The sequence below is a fragment of the Oncorhynchus keta genome, chromosome 10 (assembly GCF_023373465.1).
Source record: "Oncorhynchus keta strain PuntledgeMale-10-30-2019 chromosome 10, Oket_V2, whole genome shotgun sequence".
Classification (NCBI taxonomy): Eukaryota; Metazoa; Chordata; class Actinopteri; order Salmoniformes; family Salmonidae; genus Oncorhynchus; species Oncorhynchus keta.
In genome coordinates, this window is record NC_068430.1 from 37531323 (window position 1) to 37552388 (window position 21066).

Consider the following 21066-nt stretch of genomic DNA (forward strand, 5'->3'; position numbering starts at 1 on the left):
CTATGCATAACGTACAAGACATGCCACCAGAGGTCTCTTCACAGCCCCCAAGTCTAGAACAGACTATGGGAGGCGCACAGTACTACATGGAGCCAAGACTACATGGAACTCTATGCAAGCAGTAGAATCAGATTTTTAAAATTGCACAAAAATACACCTTATAGAACAGCGGGGACTGTGAAGCAACACAAACATAGGCACAGACATATGCATACACACACATGATAACATATGCTGCCTTGGCAGCAGCTAATGGGGATCCATAATAAATACAAATCTTAGACTGGGAGAACAGAGGCTGTCCACAGGCACCAGGCAGCTTCCTCCTTCAGTTGAAACCACTCCAACAATTACACATAGTATGTGACAGTGGCGTGCGTGCGTGCGTGCGTGCGTGCGTGCGTGCGTGTGTGTCTTGTGGCCCGGAAGGGAGCGTTGTGCTGCTAAAAGTTTTATGAAGGCAAGGAGATGATTACAGGAAAAAGAGGACCGAGCACGCCCCCATTCTCGTTGATGGGGCTACAGTGGAGCAGGTTGAGAGCTTCAAGTTCCTTGGTGTCCGCATCACCAACAAACTAACATGGTCCAAGCACACCATGATAGTTGTGAAGAGGGCATGACAAAACCTATTCCCCCTCAGGATTCTCAAAAGGTTCTACAGCTGCACCATCGAGAGCATCTGGTTGCATCACCACCTGGTATGGCAACTGCTCGGCCTCTAACCGCAAGGCACTACAGAGGGCAGTGCGAACGGCCCAGTACATCACTTGGGCAAAGCTTCCTGCCATCTAGGTCCTCTATACTAGCCGGTGTCAGAGGAAGGCCCTAGAATCCAGCCACCCTAGTCATAGACTGTTCTCTCTGCTACCGCACGGCAAGCGGTACTGGAGCGCAAAGTCTAGGTCCAAGAGGCTTCTAAACAGCTTCTACCCCCAAGCCATAAGACTCCTGAACATCTAGTCAAATGGCTACCCAGACTAGTCGCATTGTTACCCCCCTCACCTCACCACTGCCACTCTCCGTTGTCATCTATACATAGTCACTTTAATTAACTCTACCTACATGTACATACTACCTCAACTAACTGGTGCCCCCTGCACATTGACTCTGTACAGGCACCCCCCTGTATATATTGTTATTTTTTTACTGCTGCTCTTTAATCACTTGTTACTGATAAGAATAAGAGATAAAAATATATTTAGAAACAGCACTGTCGGTTAGGGGCTCGTAAGTAAGCATTTCACTGTAAGGTCTACCTGTTGTATTCGGCGCAAGTGACTAATAAAATTTGATTTTTTTTAGATTTTTTTTGAGAATGATTTGAGAATACTTGACACACTGACTGAACAGCACATTCAATTACAGCTAAATGCCATCATACAGTTTAGGCTAATTGTACAAGTGCTGTGGCTCGATATTCTGGCTATAGGTTAAGTCCCTGTCTGCTGGAACACACGGTCCAAAACACCACGTGAAAACAGCCCCTATGTCATTCCTCTACTAAAGCCCGCTAGGGACTGCAGGTCTAATCGAACCAGGTACTGTAGGTGTATATAAGTCAAATGGATATAGCTCCACTCAGGCTTCCAATTGAATTCGGGGAACATTATCATACTGCTTACACGCTCATTTAGCATCTGCAGATCAGCAAACACTGAAAGAGTATGGGTTCGGTTAAGGGGCTAGGGATAAGGTTGGGGTAGTGGTTGTTTTGGGACCAGACCAGCCATGTGAACTGTCATGTGTGTCCTTGTGTGGCTGTCTTAGGCCCAGACCAGTAGGCCTGACAGTTACCGAGCTGCGTACCTGGTTCTTGCGGTAGTCCTGTTGGGAGTGGCGTAACACACGGTAACACAGGCGGCAGATGTGCCTGAAGGGGGCGTGGCGCTGGTCAGCCAGCTCCTCCAATCGCAGCATGGGCCCATCCCCACTGTCTGTGAATGGAGCCTGCAGTAGCTTGAAGATCTAGAGAGAAATTCCACCCATTGGATGATAGTCCATCAGGTTAAGAAAATACATTTGTTTGGAAAAATGTTTGGCGAAGTATGACAGTTTGTTATACTTTGTTGAACTTCAACAGAGTTTAATAGAAGACAAAGGAGCTTGCATCCCAATGGATCCACATTGAAAAGGAATGAGGTAGACTTTTTCACCCTTTCCGTCTGTGGACGTTCTAGTTGTCCCTTATGAATGACATTGTCCTCTACCTGTTTGAGGATATTCTGTTCCCTCATGAGTTTCTGTCTCTCTCGGTTGGGCTTGTTGACCATGATTTCCAGAACATCTTGGCCATTATTGGGGATGTCCACCACGAAGAACACCAGGTCCTCCAGAAGCTTGGTCACTGCCCTGGAGGACACACAGGAAGACATTTTTTTATTTAACTAGGCAAGTCAGTTAAGGAACAAATTCTTATTTACAATGGCAGCCTACCCCGGCCAAACCCTAAACCAGATGACGCTGGGCCAATTGTGCGCCGCCCTATGGGACTCCCAATCACGGCTGGTTGTAATACAGCCTGGAATCAAACAAGGGTCTGTTGTGACGCCTTGAGCCCTGAGATGCAGTGCTGCACCACTCGGGAGTGCACTTGAAGATTCTTTGAGATTTAGAATTCTTAATGAGGGCCATGTTGATACCCAGAGTTCCAAGGACATTCCATTCTGGAATGGTTTTGTGCCTACATTGAAGAGGTAAAGAACACATAGTGAGCACTAAAATAGCTGCCGTGTACCTCCTCTCGTTCTGAGTGATGGTGCCCTTCTCCAGTTTGCCTGCGATGGACGCCAACACTTTACTGGCATCATTGGCAAAGTCAAGATCTCGGACTTCAGCGGGCGAGACGGGTACGATGGCAAACGCCTCTTTGTCTTCTTTCAGTGCTGATGTGCCGATCTAAAAATAACAACATTGTGAGAAACCGATGAGTTAATTAGGATTGTAAAAATTAAGTGAATTCTAGTAAGTAAAACTCACAAATAGAAAATGAATCATTTGTTTATCCGATGGTCAGATCTAACGTGAGGGTATTATTATTTTATGAAGTGTTTGTGTTGGACAGATTTAAGTGGGACACACAGAAAACATGATATAAAGTAGTTAAAGATTGGGTTTGACAGACTATTGGTAAGGTCTCAAACTGTCTGGTCTTAATGGAGATTGGCTGGTTGAGCTGTCACTCACACGTAACATGACCGGTTTCTCCTCTTCCTTGTCGATGGGGTGGTTAGTGCTGTGGACCCATGTGTTGGTGCACAAGTGTCTGAGCCTCACATACGAGTTCCTGGGTGCGCGCACACACACACACACACACACACACACACACACACACACACACACACACACACACACACACACACACACACACACACACACACACACACACACACACACACACACACACACACACACAAGCATTGTGAGTCAAGAATTAATGTCATTACTGGGCTAGGCCCACTATAGCACATACTAAGAAGTCCCATACCAAACAGGGGAACAGACATGTGCCTCTGATTAAATATTGAAAAATATTTCATAATAATAGTGGTTACGGTAAACCAAACATCTTACAGTATCTGTATAAATCAACCAAAATAAAAACGAACATCTTCTGCTTCATCAACGTCACCAGTCCTTGCACCCTCACAACCAACATGAAACAGTAACACTGGTTACTGCAAGTCAAACCCTCCCTACTGTACAGTCAGCTTGGAAGTCAAAAACAAGACACAGACACACTTTATTGCTTCATGACCTCATGAAACTCCCTCACCTACTCTCCCAAGAGGGAAATCCTCCCTACCCTCTCCAAAACACAGGCTCAGACCTGTTCAATGTCAACAGATTCTGAACACTCCATGACCCTAACACAGCCCATTCACCCATTCCACTGAAAGTGAGAACAGAAATGTGTTTAAATGGGGGAATTCCACTTGAAATCAACTAAATGTGTCTGATAACGAACAAACACCACACAAATCTAAAGATTACACACCGACGAGTCAAAAGTTTGGACACACCTACTCATTCAAGGTTTTTCTGTATTTTTACTATTTTCTACATTGTAGAAATCAAAATTATATTCTATATTTGAGATTCTTCAAAATAGCCAGCCTTGATGACAGCTTTGCACTATCTTGGAATTCTCTCAACCAGCTTCATGAATGCATTAAAATGCATTAAAATTAACAGGTGTGCCTTGATAAGAGTTCATTTGTGGAATTTCTTTCCTTCTTAAAGCATTTGAGCCAATCAGTTGTGTTGTGACATGGTAGGGGTGGTATACAGACGATAGCCCTATTTGGTAAAATACCAAGTCCATATTATGGCAAGAACAGCTCAAATAAGCAAAGAGAAACAACAGTCCATCATTACTTCAAGCACTATGATGAAACTGGCTCTCATGAGGACCGCCACAGGAGAGGAAGACCCAGAGTTACCTCTGCTGCAAAACATAAGTTCATTAGAGTTAACTGCACCTCAGATTACAGCCCAAATAAATGCTTCACAAAATTCAAGTAACAGACATCTCAATATCAACTGTTCAGATGAGATTGCGTGAATCAGGCCTTCATGGTCAAATTGCTGCAAAGAAACCACTACTAAATGACACCAATGATAATAAGAGACTTGCTTGGGCCAAGAAACACAAGTAATGGACATTAGACCGGTGCAAATCTGTCCTTTTGTCTAATGAGTCCAACCGCCATGTCTTTGTGAGACACAGAGTACGTGAACGGATGATCTCCGCATGAGTGGTTCCTACTGTGAAGCATGGAAGAGGAGGTGTGATGGTGCTTTGCTGGTGACACTGTCAGTGATTTATTTAGAATTCAAGGCACACTTAACTAATATGGCTACTGCAGCATTCTGCAACTGTACGCCATCCCATCTGGTTTGTAATTAGTGGAACAATCATTTGTTTTTCAACAGGACAATGACCCAACACACCTCCAGGCTGTGTAAGGGCTATTTGACCAAGAAGGAGAGTGATGGAGTGCTGCATCATATGACCTGGACTCCACAATCACCTAACCTCAACCCAATTGAGATGGTTTGGGATGAGTTGGACTACAGAGTGGAAAAGCAGCCAACAAGTGCTCAGAACATGTGGAAACTCCTTCAAGACTGTTGAAAAAGCATATAAAATGCGTTTTGTTTACTACATGATTGCATATGTGTTATGTTATAGTTTTGATGTCTTCACTACTATTATATAATGTAGAAAATGGTAAAAATAAAGAAAATCCAAACTTTTTACTGGACTGTACAGATACAGTGGGGCAAAAAAATATTTAGTCAGCCACCAATTGTGCAAGTTCTCCCACTTAAAAAGATGAGAGAGGCCTGTAATTTTCATCATAGGTACACTTAAACTATGACAGACAAAATGAGAAAAGAAATCCAGAAAATGACATTGTAGGATTTTTTATGAATTTATTTGCAAATTATGGTGGAAAATAAGTATTTGGTTACATACAAACAAGCAAGATTTCTGGCTCTCACAGGCTCCTCTGTCCTCCACTCGTTACCTGTATAAAAGACACCTGTCCACAACCTCAAACAGTCACACTCCAAACTCCACTATGGCCAAGACCAAAGAACTGTCAAAGGACACCAGAAACAAAATTGTAGACCTGCACCAGGCTGGGAAGACTGAATCTGCAATAGGTAAGCAGCTTGGTTTGAAGAAATCAACTGTGGGAGCAATTATTAGGAAAAGGAAGACATACAAGACCACTGATAATCTCCCTCGATCTGGGGCTCCACACAAGATCTCACCCCGTGGTGTCAAAATTATCACAAGAACGGTGAGCAAAAATCCCAGAACCACACGGGGGGGCCTAGTGAATGACCTGCAGAGAGCTGGGACCAAAGTAACAAAGCCTACCATCAGTAACACACTACGCCGCCAGGGACTCAAATCCTGCAGTGCCAGACTTGTCCCCCTGCTTAAGCCAGTACATGTCCAGGCCCATCTGAAGTTTGCTAAAGAGCATTTGGATGATCCAGAAGATGTCAGATGAAACCAAAATATAACTTTTTGGTAAAAACTCAACTCGTCGTGTTTGGAGGACAAAGAATGCTGAGTTGCATCCAAAGAACACCATACCTACTGTGAAGCATGGGGGTGGAAACATCATGCTTTGGGGCTGTTTTTCTGCAAAGGGACCAGGACGACTGATCCGTGTAAAGGAAAGAATGAATGGGGCCATGTATCGTGAGATTTTGAGTGAAAACCTCCTTCCATCAGCAAGGGCATTGAAGATGAAACGTGGCTGGGTCTTTCAGCATGACAATGATCCCAAACACACCACCCGGGCAACGAAGGAGTGGCATCGTAAGAAGCATTTCAAGGTCCCGGAGTGGCCTAGCCAGTCTCCAGATCTCAACCCCATAGAAAATCTTTGGAGGGAGTTGAAAGTCCGTGTTGCCCAGCAACAGCCCCAAAACATCACTGCTCTAGAGGAGATCTGCATGGAGGAATGGGCCAAAATACCAGCAACAGTGTGTGAAAACCTTGTGAAGACTTACAGAAAACGTTTGACCTCTGTCATTGCCAACAAAGGGTATATTACAAAGTATTGAGATAAACTTTTGTTATTGACCAAATACTTATTTTCCACCATCATTTGCAAATAAATTCATTAAAAATCCTACAATGTGATTTTCTGGATTTTTTTCCCTCATTTTGTCTGTCATAGTTGAAGTGTACCTATGCTGAAAATTACAGGCCTCTCATCTTTTTAAGTGGGAGAGCTTGCACAATTGGTGGCTGACTAAATACTTTTTGCCCGATTGTATATAGATATATCTATATATCTATGTGTGTGTGTGTGTCCTTCCAGGGGGAGGAACATGACCGTTTACTTTTCATATTGCAACATTTTCATTAGAATCTGATCTGCATCAACAGTCACTGTTTTTTTTAGGACTTTCCAGACACACAGTCACCAGAAAATGTTTCAATTATTGAATTGGAATTTCAGTTTAATTCCTCAATTGACTGACTTCAACTCAAATTGACCCCAGCCCTGACAAATACAGCCTGGTCACTCACACACATGACAACAACACAGGATGTATTTTAAAATCAACAAATTCTCATGGATGTAGTAAAAAGAGACGTTTCTTATTAGAACAATGGTAAATTCCTCTGAACTCTCAACTCCAGCCACTTTAATAATGGGAATTGATGGGAAATGATGTAAAATATATCACTAGCCACTTTAAACAATGCTACCTAATATAATGTTTACATACCCTACATTATTCATCTCATATGCATACGTATAAACTGTACTCTATATCATCTACTGCATCCTTATGTAATACATGTATCACTAGCCACTTTAAACTATGCCACTTTGTTTACATACTCATCTCATATGTATATACTGTACTCTATATCATCTACTGCATCTTTATGTAATACATGTATCACTAGCCACTTTAACTATGCCACTTTGTTTACATAATCATCTCATATGTATATACTGTACTCTATATCATCTACTGCATCCTTATGTAATACATGCATCACTAGCCACTTTAACTATGCCACTTTGTTTACATACTCATATGTATATACTGTACTCGATACCATCTACTGTAGAGCCTATGCTACTCTGTACCATCACTCATTCATATATCTTTATGTACATATTCTTTATCCCCTTACACTGTGTATAAGACAGTAGTTTTGGAATTGTTAGTTAGATTACTTGTTGGTTATTACTGCATTGTCTGAACTAGAAGTACAAGCATTCCGCTACACTCGCATTAACATCTGCTAACCATGTGTATGTGACAAATAAAATTTGATTTGAACTGCGGGGGGCTGCTTAGCGGCAGACTATGTGGCCCTAAAGTCCTATCTGGGCACCAGGAAATTGCCTTCTCTTAGCATGGTAGGCTCCAGCTCAAAGTCCTACCTGGGCACCAGGGAGTCCCCCCCTCTCAAAGTGGTAGGGTCCAGCTCAAAAATGGAGGAGATGTCATTGCCTTCAGGGACAGACACCAGGGTATACATGACCTTCTCCTGGGGGTTCCTGAGGCGGGCGCGGAGGTCGACCTGCTCAGAGTCCAGCTGGAGACACAACATGGAAACACAGTCTCGTCAGATCACTGTACAGCAACATAGACATGTGCACTGAATACCAGAATCAATGATTATGAAGAGTAAAATAATTGACAGACCATCAGCATACACTGAGTATACAAAACAATAAGAACACCTCCTCTTTCCATGATATACACTGACCAGGTGAAAGCTATGATCCCTTATCGATGTAACTTGTTAAATCCATTTCGAATCAACGTAGATGAAGGGGAGGACCCAGGTTAAATAGTCATTTTCAAGCCTTGAGACAATTGAGACATGGATTGTGCACCACTCAGGGGGAGAATGAGTAAGACAAAAATGTATGTGCCTTTGAACAGGGTATGGTAGTAGGCGCCAGGCGTACCAGTTTGTGTCAAGAACTGCAACGTGTGTATCAAGAATCATCCACCACCCAAAGGACATCCAGCCAACTTGACACAACTGAAGGTGTTACTAATGTTTGGTATACTCACTGTACATGGGTTAAGTTTTGTAATAGAAACGTTAAAAGTTCAGGTCACACACACATGGGTCAGCTTCCTGTGAAATTCCTAGATCAATGACCTAAAGCTCAAATCCTGGGCAGGAACTGACTGAAGAAGATAAGAGAATCACAACTCAAAGGGATCTTTTATTCACCACAATGTGAGAACATCGATTTGATCCAATTTCTTGTTTAAAAAAAAATCTAATTTAGACCAATAGAACTCTATAGGCTTAATTCAATATACTGCACTAAACCTCATGACCTACTAATTGTAGGAAGTTTTAAAGGCCAAAAGAGACATTCTGGTGTATTGTGAAGTATCAAATCAGTGTTATCACTGAAATATCAACAAATATGTATAAATATTAATTTCAGTAATGAGAGTAATAAGTAATTTAGTATAATTATCTGGTTAAACTGCAGCTCTTTTATAAGTTTGGGTCTTCCGCTGTGTTCACATGGTCACTATTGTAGAGTGGATGATTGTCTAGTAACGCATTACCCTTTTGACTTAATGGTATTGACCCGAACCGCACTGTTCTGGCTTGGTGATTTTCTTTTTATGTCATCCTGTCAAGCAACTACATGGTGGATTCATAACCAGGCCAGTGCGGTATAACTTGGCTTGGCTTCGGTATACAGTTCAAGTAGGAAGTTTACATACACTTAGGTTGGAGTCATTAAAACTGGTTTTTCAACCACTCCGCAAATTTCATATTAACAAACTATAGTTTTGGCAAGCTGGTTAGGACATCTACTTTGTGTATGACACAAAGTAATTTTCCCAACAACTGTTTACAGACAGATTATTTCACTGTATCACAATTGCAGTGGGTCAGAAGTTTACATACACTAAGTTGACTGTACCTTTAAACAGCTTGGACAATTCCAGCTTCTGATAGGCTAATTGACATCATTTGAGTCAATTAGAGGTGTACCTGTGCATGCATTTCAAGATCTACCTTCAAACTCAGTGCCTCTTTGCTTGACGTCATTTGAAAATAAAAAGAAATCAGCCAAGACCTCAGAAAAATTGTAGACCTCCACAAGTCTGGTTCATCCTTGGGAGCAATTTCCAAATGCCTGAAGGTACCATATTCATCTGTACAAACAATAGTACACAAGTATAAACACCATGGGACCACGCAGCCATCATACCACTCAGGAAGGAGATGCGTTCTGTCTCCTAGAGATGAATGTACTTTGGTGCGAAAAGTGCAAATCAATCCCAGAACAACAGCAAAGGACCTTGTGAAGATGCTGAAGCAAACTGATACAAAAGTATCTATATCCCACAGTAAAAAAGAGTCCTATATCGACATAACCTGAAAGGCCGCTCAGCAAGGAAGACGCCACTGCTCCAAAACCGCTATAAAAAAGCCAGACTATGGTTTGCAACTGCACATGGGGACAAAGATCGTACTTTTTGGAGAAATGTCCTCTGGTCTGATGAAACAAAAATAGAACGGTTTGGCCATAATCATCATCGTTATGTTTGGATGAAAAAGGGGGAGCCTTGCAAGCCGAAGAACACCATCCCAACTTTGAAGCACGGGGGTGGCAGCATCATGTTGTGGGGGTGCTTGCTGTAGGAGGGACTGGTGCACTTCACAAAATAGATGGCATCATGAGGCTGGAAAATTATGTGGATATATTGAAGCAACATCTCAAGACATCAGTCAAGAAGTTAAAGCTTGGTTGCAAATGGGTCTTCCAAATGGACAATGACCCCAAGCATACTTCCAAAGTTGTGACAAAATGGCTTAAGGACAACAAAGTCAAGGTATTAGAGTGGCCATAACAAAGCCCTGACCTTAATCCTATAGAAGAGTTGTGGGCAGAACTGATAAAGCGTGTGCGAACAAGGCGGCCTACAAACCTGACTCAGTTACACCAGGTCTGTCAGGAGGAATGGGACAAAATTCACCCAACTTATTGTGGGAAGCTTGTGGAAGGCTACCCAAAGCATTTGACCCAAGTTAAACAATTTCAAGGCAATGCTACCAAATACTAATTGAGTGAATGTAAACTTCTGACCCACTGGGAATGTGATGAAAGACATAAAAGCTACTATTATTCTGACTTTTCACATTCTTAAAATAATGTGGTGATCCTAACGGACCTAAGACAGAGCATTTTGACTTGGATTAAGTGTCAGGCATTTTGAAAAACTGAGTTTAAATGTATTTGGCTAAGGTGTATGTAAACTTCCGACTTCAACTGTATGTTCATCCCCATAGAGCCAGGGACAGACACACACCAGGCATGGAGACAGCCCTCAATTCCCTGCTCTGTTAGTCATACAAGCTTGTTCAACCATCTGTTGACAAAGGCTGCGTTTACACAGGCAGCCCAATTCTGAACTTTTTTCCACTAATTGGTCTTTTGACCAATCACATCCAATCTTTTGACATATCTTTTTTTTCAGATCTAATCTGACTGGTCAACAGACCAATTAGTGAAAAAAGATACGGATTGGGTTGCCTGTGTAAACGCAGAGTAATGCGACTAGTGCATCAGTACTTACTATGTAGTCCTGTGTTTTGTAGAGACAATTGTGCAATTGAGATCATTCCTAGTGGTAGACTGCCATCTGTTGGCTAAAGGCAGGTAACAGTTGCCTGACGACTCAAAATGAATTCTTCCACTGCTCATCGGTGAATTTGTTTTTGGTGACGTCAAAATGAGTGGTGTTGTACATCACTCAGAAACTGCTTCTTCAATAGAAATCCTCAACCACACTTGTAGGCGATGTCATGGCAACGTTGGCTTCCAAAGCTCATGCATAGAAACACGTCATTGGGTTTATCGGTTGTCAGGCCATCAAATCAACGGTATTCCTCATTCCTTTCATGAGGTTGGACTAATAACATGTTCTACTAAAGACATTGGTCAGGCTGTGCCTTTAGATTTCAGGAAAATTAACAACTAAGGAAGAATATTTCACTTACATTGACTTCTCAAACCCTAAACCGGTCTACTTGGTCTGTTTTGCAAGCATTCCCGGAAGTCTTGCGATGTTGCGCCCCTGGGTTTAGAAACTCTGTGGCTTTACCCACATGTGCTTTGGCTCTAGCCCAACCCATCGGTTTCTGGGACCAAACAGAACGGTTAGAATATGAATGCTCTCTAGAAATAGGCTGAAATGTACTCAGAGCAAGGCTCATTAAGGAGAAAAAAATAACACCGTCCATGGGCGTGGCATAGCAATTGGCCAGAGCAAGGAGTTTGGGTAGCCAGGCAAAGTTAACAGCCCACACTAGACACTGTGAAAAATGGCGCCGGAGGAGGTGGCCGCCGTTTTACAGTCTCCTAACCAATTGTGCTATTATGTGTTTGTTTTTTTTCACCATATTTGTAAATGATTTTGTACATCATGTTTCTGCAACCGTATCTTACGGCAGAAAAGAGCTTCTAGATATCAGGACAGCGATCACTCACCTCGGATTAGACAAAGATTTTTTCCACACCAATAACAACAGCAGCAAGCACGACTCACACGATATTCTGAAAAACCCCACAGTGCAGACATCCCAATTATTCGCAAAAGGAACCACAGAGGAAGAAGAGCCGGACGCCTCGTCCAGACTCACAGAAGGCAACTAGGAAAGCTGCCGTTACCCTCAATATTACTCGCCAACGTGCAATCATTGGACAATAAACTAGATGAGGTACGATCACGAATATCCTACCAACGGGACATCAAAAACTATAATATCCTATGTTTCACGGAATCGTGGCTGAATAACGACATGGATATTCAGCTAGCGGGATACACGCTGCACCGGGCAGGATAGAACAGCACACTCTGGTAAGAGCAGGGGGGCGGTCTGTGCATATTTGTAAACAACAGTATATTATGATAAATTGCAGGCCACACTACTCGCCTAGAGAGTTCTCAGCTATATTTTTCGTGGCTGTTTATTTACCACCACAGACAGATGCCGGCACTAAGACCGCACTCAGCCAGCTGTATAAGGAAATAAGCAAACAGGAAACCACTCACCCAGAGGCGGAGCTCCTAGTGGTCGGAGACTTTAATGCAGGGAAAATTAAATCAGTTCTACCAAATCTCTATCAACATGTTAAATGTGCAACCAGACGGAAAATAAATTCTAGATCACCTGTACTCCACAGACAGAGATGCGTAGAGAGATCTCCCTCGCTCTCCATTTGGTAAATCCGACCACAACTCTATCCTCCTGATTCCTGCTTACAAGCAAAAATTAAAGCAGGAAGCACCAGTGACTCAGTCTATACAGAAATAGTCAGATGAAGCAGATGCTAAACTACAGGACTGTTTTTCTATCACAGACTGGAACATGTTCCGGGATTCTTCCGATGACATTGAGGAATACACCACATCAGTCACTGGCTTTATCAATAAGTGCATCGAGGACATCGTCCCCACAGTGAGTGTACGTACATACCCCAACCAGAAGCCATGGACTACAGGGAACATTAGCACTGAGCTAAAGGGTAGAGCTGCCGCTTTCAAGGTGCGGGACTCTAACCCGGAAGCTTACAAGAAATCCCGCTATGCCCTGTGACGAACCATCAAACAGGCAAAGCGTCAATACAGGGCTAAGATTGCATCATACTACACGCTCGTCGGATGTGGCAGGGCTTGCAAACTATTATAGAATACAAAGGGAAGCACAGCCGCGAGCTGCCCAGTGACACAAGCCTACCAAAAGAGCCAAATCACTTCTATGCTCGCTTCGAGGCAAGCAACACTGAGGCATGCATGAGAGCATCAGCTGTTCCGGACGACTGGGTGATCACGCACTCCATAGCCGACGTGACTAAGACCTTTAAACAGGTCAACATTCACAAGGCTGTGGGGCCAGATGGATAACCAGGACGTGTGCTCCGGGCATGTGCTGACTAACTGGCAGGTGTCTTCACTGACATTTTCAACATGTCCCTGATTGTAATACCAACATGCCTCAAGCAGACCACCATAGTCCCTGTGCCCAAGAGCACAAAGACAACCTGCCTAAATGACTACAGACAGTGGCACTCACGTCCGTAGCCATGAAGTGCTTTGAAAGGCTGGTCATGGCTCACATCAACACCATTATCCCAGAAACCCTAGATACCGCCCAAAAAGATCCACAGATGACGCAATCTCTATTGCACTCCACACTGCCCTTTCCCACCTGGACAAAAGGAACACATATGTGAGAATGCTATTCAATGACTACAGCTCAGTATTCAACACCATAGTACCCTCAAAGCTCATCACTACACTAAGGAACCCGGGACTAAACACCTGCCTCTGCAACTGGATCCTGGACTTCCTGATGGGCCACCCCCAGGTGGTTAGGGTTGGTAGCAACACATCTGCCACGCTGATCCTCAACTCTGGAGCTCCCCAAGGTGCATGCTCAGTCCCCTCCTGTACTCCCTGTTCACCCACGACTGAATGGCCAGGCACGAATCCAACACTATCATTACGTTTGCTGACGACACGACAGTGGTAGGCCTGATCACCGACAATGACGAGACAGCCTATAGGAAGGAGGTCAGAGACCTGGCCGGGTGGTGCCAGAATAACAACCTATCCCTCAACGTAACCAAGACCAAGGAGATGATTGTGGACTACAGGAAAAGGAGCACCGAACACGTCCCCATTCTCATCGACGGGGCTGTAGTGGAGCAGGTTGAGAGCTTCAAATTCCTTGGTGTCCACATCAACAACAAACTAGAATGGTCCAAACACACCAAGACAGTTGTGAAGAGGGCATGACAAAGCCTATTCCCCCTCAGGAAACTAAAAAGATTTGGCATGGGTCCTGAGATCCTTAAAAGGTTCTACAGCTGCACGATCGAGAGCATCCTGACCGGTTGCATCACCGCCTGGTACGGCAATTGCTTGGCCTCCAACAGCAAGGCACTTGAGACGGTAGTGTGTACAGCCCAGTACATCACTGGTGCAAAGCTGCCTGCCATCCAGGACCTCTACACCAGGCGGTGTCAGATGAAGGCCCTGAAAATTGTCAAAGACCCCAGCCACCCCAGTCATAGACTGTTCTCTCTACTACCGCATGGCAAGCGGTACCGGAGTGCCAAGTCTAGGACAAAAAGGCTTCTCAACAGTTTTTACCCCCAAGCCATAAGACTCCTGAACAGGTAACCAAGTGGTTACCTGGACTATTTGCATTGTGTGCCCCCCCAACCCCTCTTTTACACTGCTGCTACTCTCTGTTTATCTTATATGCATACTCAATTTAACTATACATTCATGTACATACTACCTTAATTGGCCTGACCAACCAGTGCTCCCGCACATTGGCTAACCGGGCTATCTGCATTGTGTCCCACCACCTGCCAACCCCTCTTTTTACACTACTGCTACTCTCTGTTCATCATATATGCATAGTCACTTTAACCATACCCACATGTACATACTACCTCAATAAGCCTGACTAACCGGTGTCTGTATATAGCCTTACTACTCTTATTTTCAAATGTATTTTTACTATTGTTTGATTTCTTTACTTACCTACACACACACACACACACACTTTTTCTCTGCTCTGTTGGTAAGAGCCTGTAAGTAAGCATTTCACTGTAAGGTCTACACCCGTTGTATTCGGCGCACGTGACAAATAAACTTTGATTTGATACTTCTCTATGCAGACACCGCCATCTAATCGTGGTACTGGGGAAGTGCTCATTACTGTGACATCGTGTTCAAGCGGAGGTACACAAGTTAGAAGAGTTACAATGATCATTGTTTCCTGGGACACACTAGTGGTATGTGGCTGATTCATTTCACATTGTGTCAACGGTGACTGAAGACGTTGGGTTGTGACTGAAGACGTTGGGTCGGTCCATTCAGTGGGACACAGGAAAACACGGTCACAGCAGAATACTGTATCTGGTTCAGATGATCCACAGTATTCATCATTCCTCCAGAGCCCACTGCTACCAGAACAGGACACTGTGACTTACTGAGGAGCGGAACTCCAGGCACTCCTCCTCATAGTCAGGGTTCACCTGGAAAACACACACAACAGTACATACATATACGGAGTAAGCTAGAGATTACCTCCCTGGTAAAAATTAAAGATCAATATGATTTTGACCTGTGTTGTAGGTACCGCAAGGGTGTGTGTGTGCGTGTTGTAAAGGCAGTGTTACTGACCTCTGCAGCCAGATAGTGTCCAGTGGCCAGGTGTTTGAACCTGAACAGACTGTTCCAGTAGCCAGCTCCGCCTCGACATGGATCATGCTGCACCACCTATCATGAGTAGAAACACAGGCATCAGTCACATGTCATATCGCATGCTGGAGTTGTGTACATGCACATTTTAACAACTTGTCAGACCATGTAAACTTTAAAGTCAAATGTAACTTTTAGTGACCATAAATTGGCAGTTGCGAGGGAGCAGTCAAATTGCCATGATCTGAGGGGCCTTCTACAAATTCTATTTCCATGTGCACTTCCTCCACACCTCCACCTCCCATAAGGCTTTGCTGCTGGTTGCAGAGGTAGCCGACTGGCGTCCGGTGGTGCGCAGGAAGACATATTGTTTTTTACGGTGGTCATCACAGGTGAGGAACTTCTCCTGTTCCGCATGGAACAGGCGCACCACGTCGCCCTGGCAACAGACAGACAGGAAGGTTGTTACCATAGAGACTGCTAGGGAAGTGTCACTCTGCCTTGGGCTAGATTTTATGGCTAAATTAACAGTCTTCAACTGGGATACCGGGTTGGTTGAACCATTATTTTCTCATTCATATTGATTGGATGATGGTCCAAATCAAGGAAAAGTCAACTGAGAAAATCAGGCCTGATTGGTTGAGAACTGTGATAAAAACCAACCCCTTTTAGAATGATCTCCTGATTGTCACTCCATTTCATGAACAGCACAATCTTCCAGCTGGTGTTACAGTTGACCGAGTTCACCTGAAACATAAAACAGGCAAAAAGAGTTCCACAGGATTACCAGTTTAATCCTTTAATAACAGAAACACATTATCACTGCTACTCGAATAACTACAGAGCAGCAAACCATTCTCACAGAATAAGCTGTAGGCTAGAGCTTAATGCAAATCCTTGAAATAATTGATGCAAATGTGGAGGATCATGCCACAGTGGTGTATTGTCTAATATGGTAGGAGGGGCCCAATAACAGTACACACTACACAGACTCCTATAAATTCTCTACATACAGTATACTCCCACACAGCCATCTATAAAACATAGAGGAGATGAGCTGCAGACAGGGTGAGGGTCTAACCTCATTACAGCCTGGGTTGTCCACAAGCTGATGGGTGCTGGCATGTAGGGGCTGGCCAGCATTCACTGGGTTCAGGACCACTTTGTCCCCTATCACCACCTGGAATGAAACATACACACACTACAATTTAGTATGCCTTTATTCCACGTGTGCACACACTTATTCACACGTTATGTGCCCGCAGAGACACACACTCACGTCAGCTGCTAAGAAACATTAACAAGACTTATTTGCATGCGTCTGTCCACAGTCAAATACAGGATACTATGTGAAGCTCTGAATCCAAAACTAAATCATTCATCCACCGGGGCTATTCATTAGATGTATTACTACTAGAACAACCAAGTAATGGCTCCACCTGCAGTCACCTGGTACTTGGGCTCAGTCATCTGTGTTGTGGTTGTTGAATGACTCCTAGCCTCTGCTGCTTTAATCCACTGAGAGCGACTGTTGCAAACTGATATATAGCTCAGGTGGCTGGACACCTGAGCAACTGGCGGGTGAGCTACTTATCACCAAAAATAAGCGAGGCGCAGTGCGGGAGGCGAATATAATAAACCTAGGAGATACTGGGGCAAGATATAAATGTTCAGGAGATGTAGTTTAGAATGTGCAGTTTGATTGGCTGAGCCAAATGTAGATGAGTGCAAGACCTGTTGTAGGTACCAGCGCTAATGTGAAGGCAGGTAAGGCAGAGTTACCTGAGAAAGAGATCCATCCATAACAACTCGATGATGAGCCTCGTGGAATACGTACAGTGTGACTCTCCAGAAAAGTAGTGCTAAAGTAGTAGTGCTAAAAAGTCTGTCTTAATCAAGCTAATGTTAGCTCCCAAAACAAAAACAAAAAGGTAAAACCAACGAGCATCAGCAATTCTTCCATATCAGTAAGTGTACATACGGCACTAAACCATAATATAAAAGGCAACATGTAAAGTGTTGGCACCATGTTTCATGAGCTGAAATAAGATCCCAGAAATGTTCCATATTCACAAAAACCTTATTTCTCTCAAATTATATGCCAAAATTGGTTTTACATCCCTGTTTGTGAGCATTTTTGCTTTGCCAAGATAATCCATCAACCTGGCAGGTGTGGCATATCAGGAAGCTGATTAACCAGCATGATCATGACACAAGTGCACCTTGTGCTGGGGACAATAAAAGGCCACTCTAAAATGCCATTTTGTCACACAACGCTAAGTTTTGAGGGAGCATGCAATTGTCATGCTGACTACAGGAATGTCCACCAGAGCTGTTGCCAGAGAATTACATTTTATTTCTCTACCATATTCCCATACCCGGCTTCTTCACCTTCAGGATCATCTGAGACCAGCCACCCGGACAGCTGATGAAACTGTGGGTTTGCACAACCTAAGAACTTCTGCAAAAACTGTCAGAAACCGTCTCAGGGAAGCTCATCTTTTATTTATAACATTTTTATTTCACCTTTATTTAACCAGGTAGGCTAGTTGAGAACAAGTTCTCATTTACAACTGCGACCTGGCCAAGATAAAGCATAGCAGTGTGAACAGAAAACAATACAGAGTTACACATGGAGTAATCAATAAGTCAATAACACAGTAGGAAAAAAGTCTATATCGTCTATATACATTGTGTGCAAAAGGCATGAGGAGGTAGGCAAATAATAACAATTTAGCAGATTAACACTGGAGTGATACATTATCAGATGGTCATGTGCAGGTAGAGATACTGGTGTGCAAAAGAGCAGAAACGTAAATAAATAAAAACAGTATGGGGATGAGGTAGGTAAATTGGGTGGGCTATATAGCGATGGACTATGTACAGCTGCAGCGATCGGTTAGCTGCTCAGATAACAGATGTTTAAAGTTGGTCAGGGAGATAAGTCTCCAACTTCAACGATTTTTGCAATTCGTTCCAGTCACAGGCAGATGGCACTGTGATAAACTGCATCTAATTTGCTGAGTAGAATATTGGAAGCTATGTTTGTCGTCCACAACAGAGTCTTGACTTGACCGCAGTTTGGCGTCGTAACCGACTTCAATGGACAAATGCTCACTTTTGATGGCCACTGTCACACTACACTGGAGAAGTTTGCTCTTCACAGATGAATCCCGGTTTCAACTGTACCGGTTGGCAGACGTATGGGGTCGTGTGGGCAAGCAGATTGTTGATCTCAACGTTGTGAACAGAGTGCTCCATGGTGGAAGGGATTATGGTATAGGCATGCATATGCTACAGACAACGAACACAATCAGATTTTATCTATGGCAATTTGAATGCACAGAGATACTATGACACGAAACTGAGGCCAATTGTCCTGCCATTCATCCGCCTCCATCTCCTCATGTTTCAGCATGATAATGCATGGCCCAATGTCGCAAAGATCTGTGCACAATTCCTGGAAGCTGAAAATGTCCCAGTTTCCATGGCCTGCATACACACCAGACATGTCACCCATTGAGAATGTTTGGGATGCTCTGGATCAACGTGTACGACAGCGTGTTCCAGTTCCCACCCATATCCAGTAACTTCGCACAGCCATTGAAGAGGAGTGGGACAACATTCCACAGGACACAATCAACAGCCTGATCAACTCAATACGAAGGAGATGTGTCGCGCTGCATGAGGCAAACGATGGTCACACCAGATATTGACTGGTTTTCTGATCCATGCCCCTACCTTTTCTTTTAACGTATCTGTGACCAACAGATATTCCAGATATCTGTATTCCCAGTCATGTGAAATCCAACGATTAGGGCCGAATTAACTTATTTAATATTGACTGATTTCCATATATGAACTGTAGCTCAGTCAAATCTTTGAAACTTTTGCATGTTGCGTTTATATTTTTGTTCAGTGTAGTTAGATGCACCATTTAGTACTTTTAGCCAGCTTGCTCGCTAACTGGTACGTTAGCGAACCTGGTAAACAAACTTTGCAAACATAGATACTTAAGCTACAAAATTAATACCTAGTTATTTGTGGATAATTACACACACTCCAAAACAGTGTGTATCATTCATAAAACATGCATATTTATTTCATTATTAGCAAAGTAAAATGCAGTGTTTTTTAACACATGCACAGCCACCATCTTGGGCAGAAAACCTTTTTGTTGCTACTGCCTCCCGCCAACTTGATTCCGTCTACCCAAAACTGACATTAATGTGCTGTGCCACTGTGCAAACGTTTTGTCAAAGGGTTTTGCAAGCTGCATGTTGCAAAAAAATAAAACAAAATTTACTAAAAAAGCTGGAGCTGTGGTGGTCATGAAGTTGTCAGCTGGGGATTGTCAAGCAAATAACCATTAATTAACAAACACATTCAGCATCTCCTGGTTTCCAGGCATAGCCTACTAGCCACTGATGCAGACCTTTGGAACATCTACATTTTAAAAAGATTAATTAAATCAATTTAATATAGCCTACACCATCACAATACATCAAATCTTTATTTTAGACAGGTCTAAAAACACATGATATAAAGAAAATGTAGTTTATTTCAGAAGAACAGAATAGCATACTCTGAGTTGTCCTTATGGTAGGTTCTGATCTGGCTATGCCACATGGTTGTGGGATACACTAGTTTATTTAGCAGAAAATATTTGCTTAGAATTCCGTGGCATTATTTTATAATATGAAGAATACAATTGAACATAGCTGAATAAAACAGAAAGGACATTTTCTCCAAACGATTTGAGGGAGTGTGCACGTGTCTATTCTGTGTTGAGCGGTTAACAAAGAAATAGGTCCTCCTAATGCTTAATTTACAATTATTTATGTAACTTTAGTGGTGATACAAATGTTGGGCTATATGTTTTGCAATTTAATACATTCTAAGGCTGCATGATGCGGCTCTAATGATGATTTGAAAAAAGTTGCATGAAAGGCATGAGCTCTGCTTTGTTTATTTTCACAGGCTCTACACACTTCAGTCTCTCATTCACAATATTATTATTATTATAAAAAATGTTTAGCCCTTTTTCTCCCCAATTTCGTGGTATCCAAATGTTGTAGTAGCTACTATCTTGTCTCATCGCTACAACTCCCGTACGGGCTCGGGAGAGACGAAGGTTGAAAGTCATGCGTCCTCCGATACACAACCCAGCCAGCCTTACTGCTTCTTAACACAGCACGCATCCAACCCGGAAACCAGCCGCACCAATGTGTCGGAGGGTGCACCGTGCACCTGGCAACCATGGTTAGCGCGCACTGCGCCCGGCCCGCCACAGGAGTCGCTGGT

General features: G+C 43.3%; 1 protein-coding gene across 4 annotated transcripts in view; it reads right to left on the bottom strand.

Annotated features, from left to right (window-relative positions):
* LOC118388636 (inositol 1,4,5-trisphosphate receptor type 1) overlaps positions 1-21066 on the bottom strand; it is a 160874-nt gene that overhangs the window by 79885 nt on the left and 59923 nt on the right. For all 4 annotated transcript variants that reach the window (XM_035777898.2, XM_035777897.2, XM_035777896.2 and 1 more), the window contains exons 7-16: positions 16844-16942; positions 16426-16509; positions 16055-16201; positions 15745-15840; positions 15552-15596; positions 7935-8089; positions 3184-3283; positions 2735-2895; positions 2208-2349; positions 1807-1965 (exon numbers count right to left, since the gene is read on the bottom strand). In XM_035777898.2, coding sequence (XP_035633791.2) covers positions 1807-1965; positions 2208-2349; positions 2735-2895; positions 3184-3283; positions 7935-8089; positions 15552-15596; positions 15745-15840; positions 16055-16201; positions 16426-16509; positions 16844-16942 — 1188 coding nt within the window. The remainder of the gene's footprint in view (positions 1-1806; positions 1966-2207; positions 2350-2734; positions 2896-3183; positions 3284-7934; positions 8090-15551; positions 15597-15744; positions 15841-16054; positions 16202-16425; positions 16510-16843; positions 16943-21066) is intronic.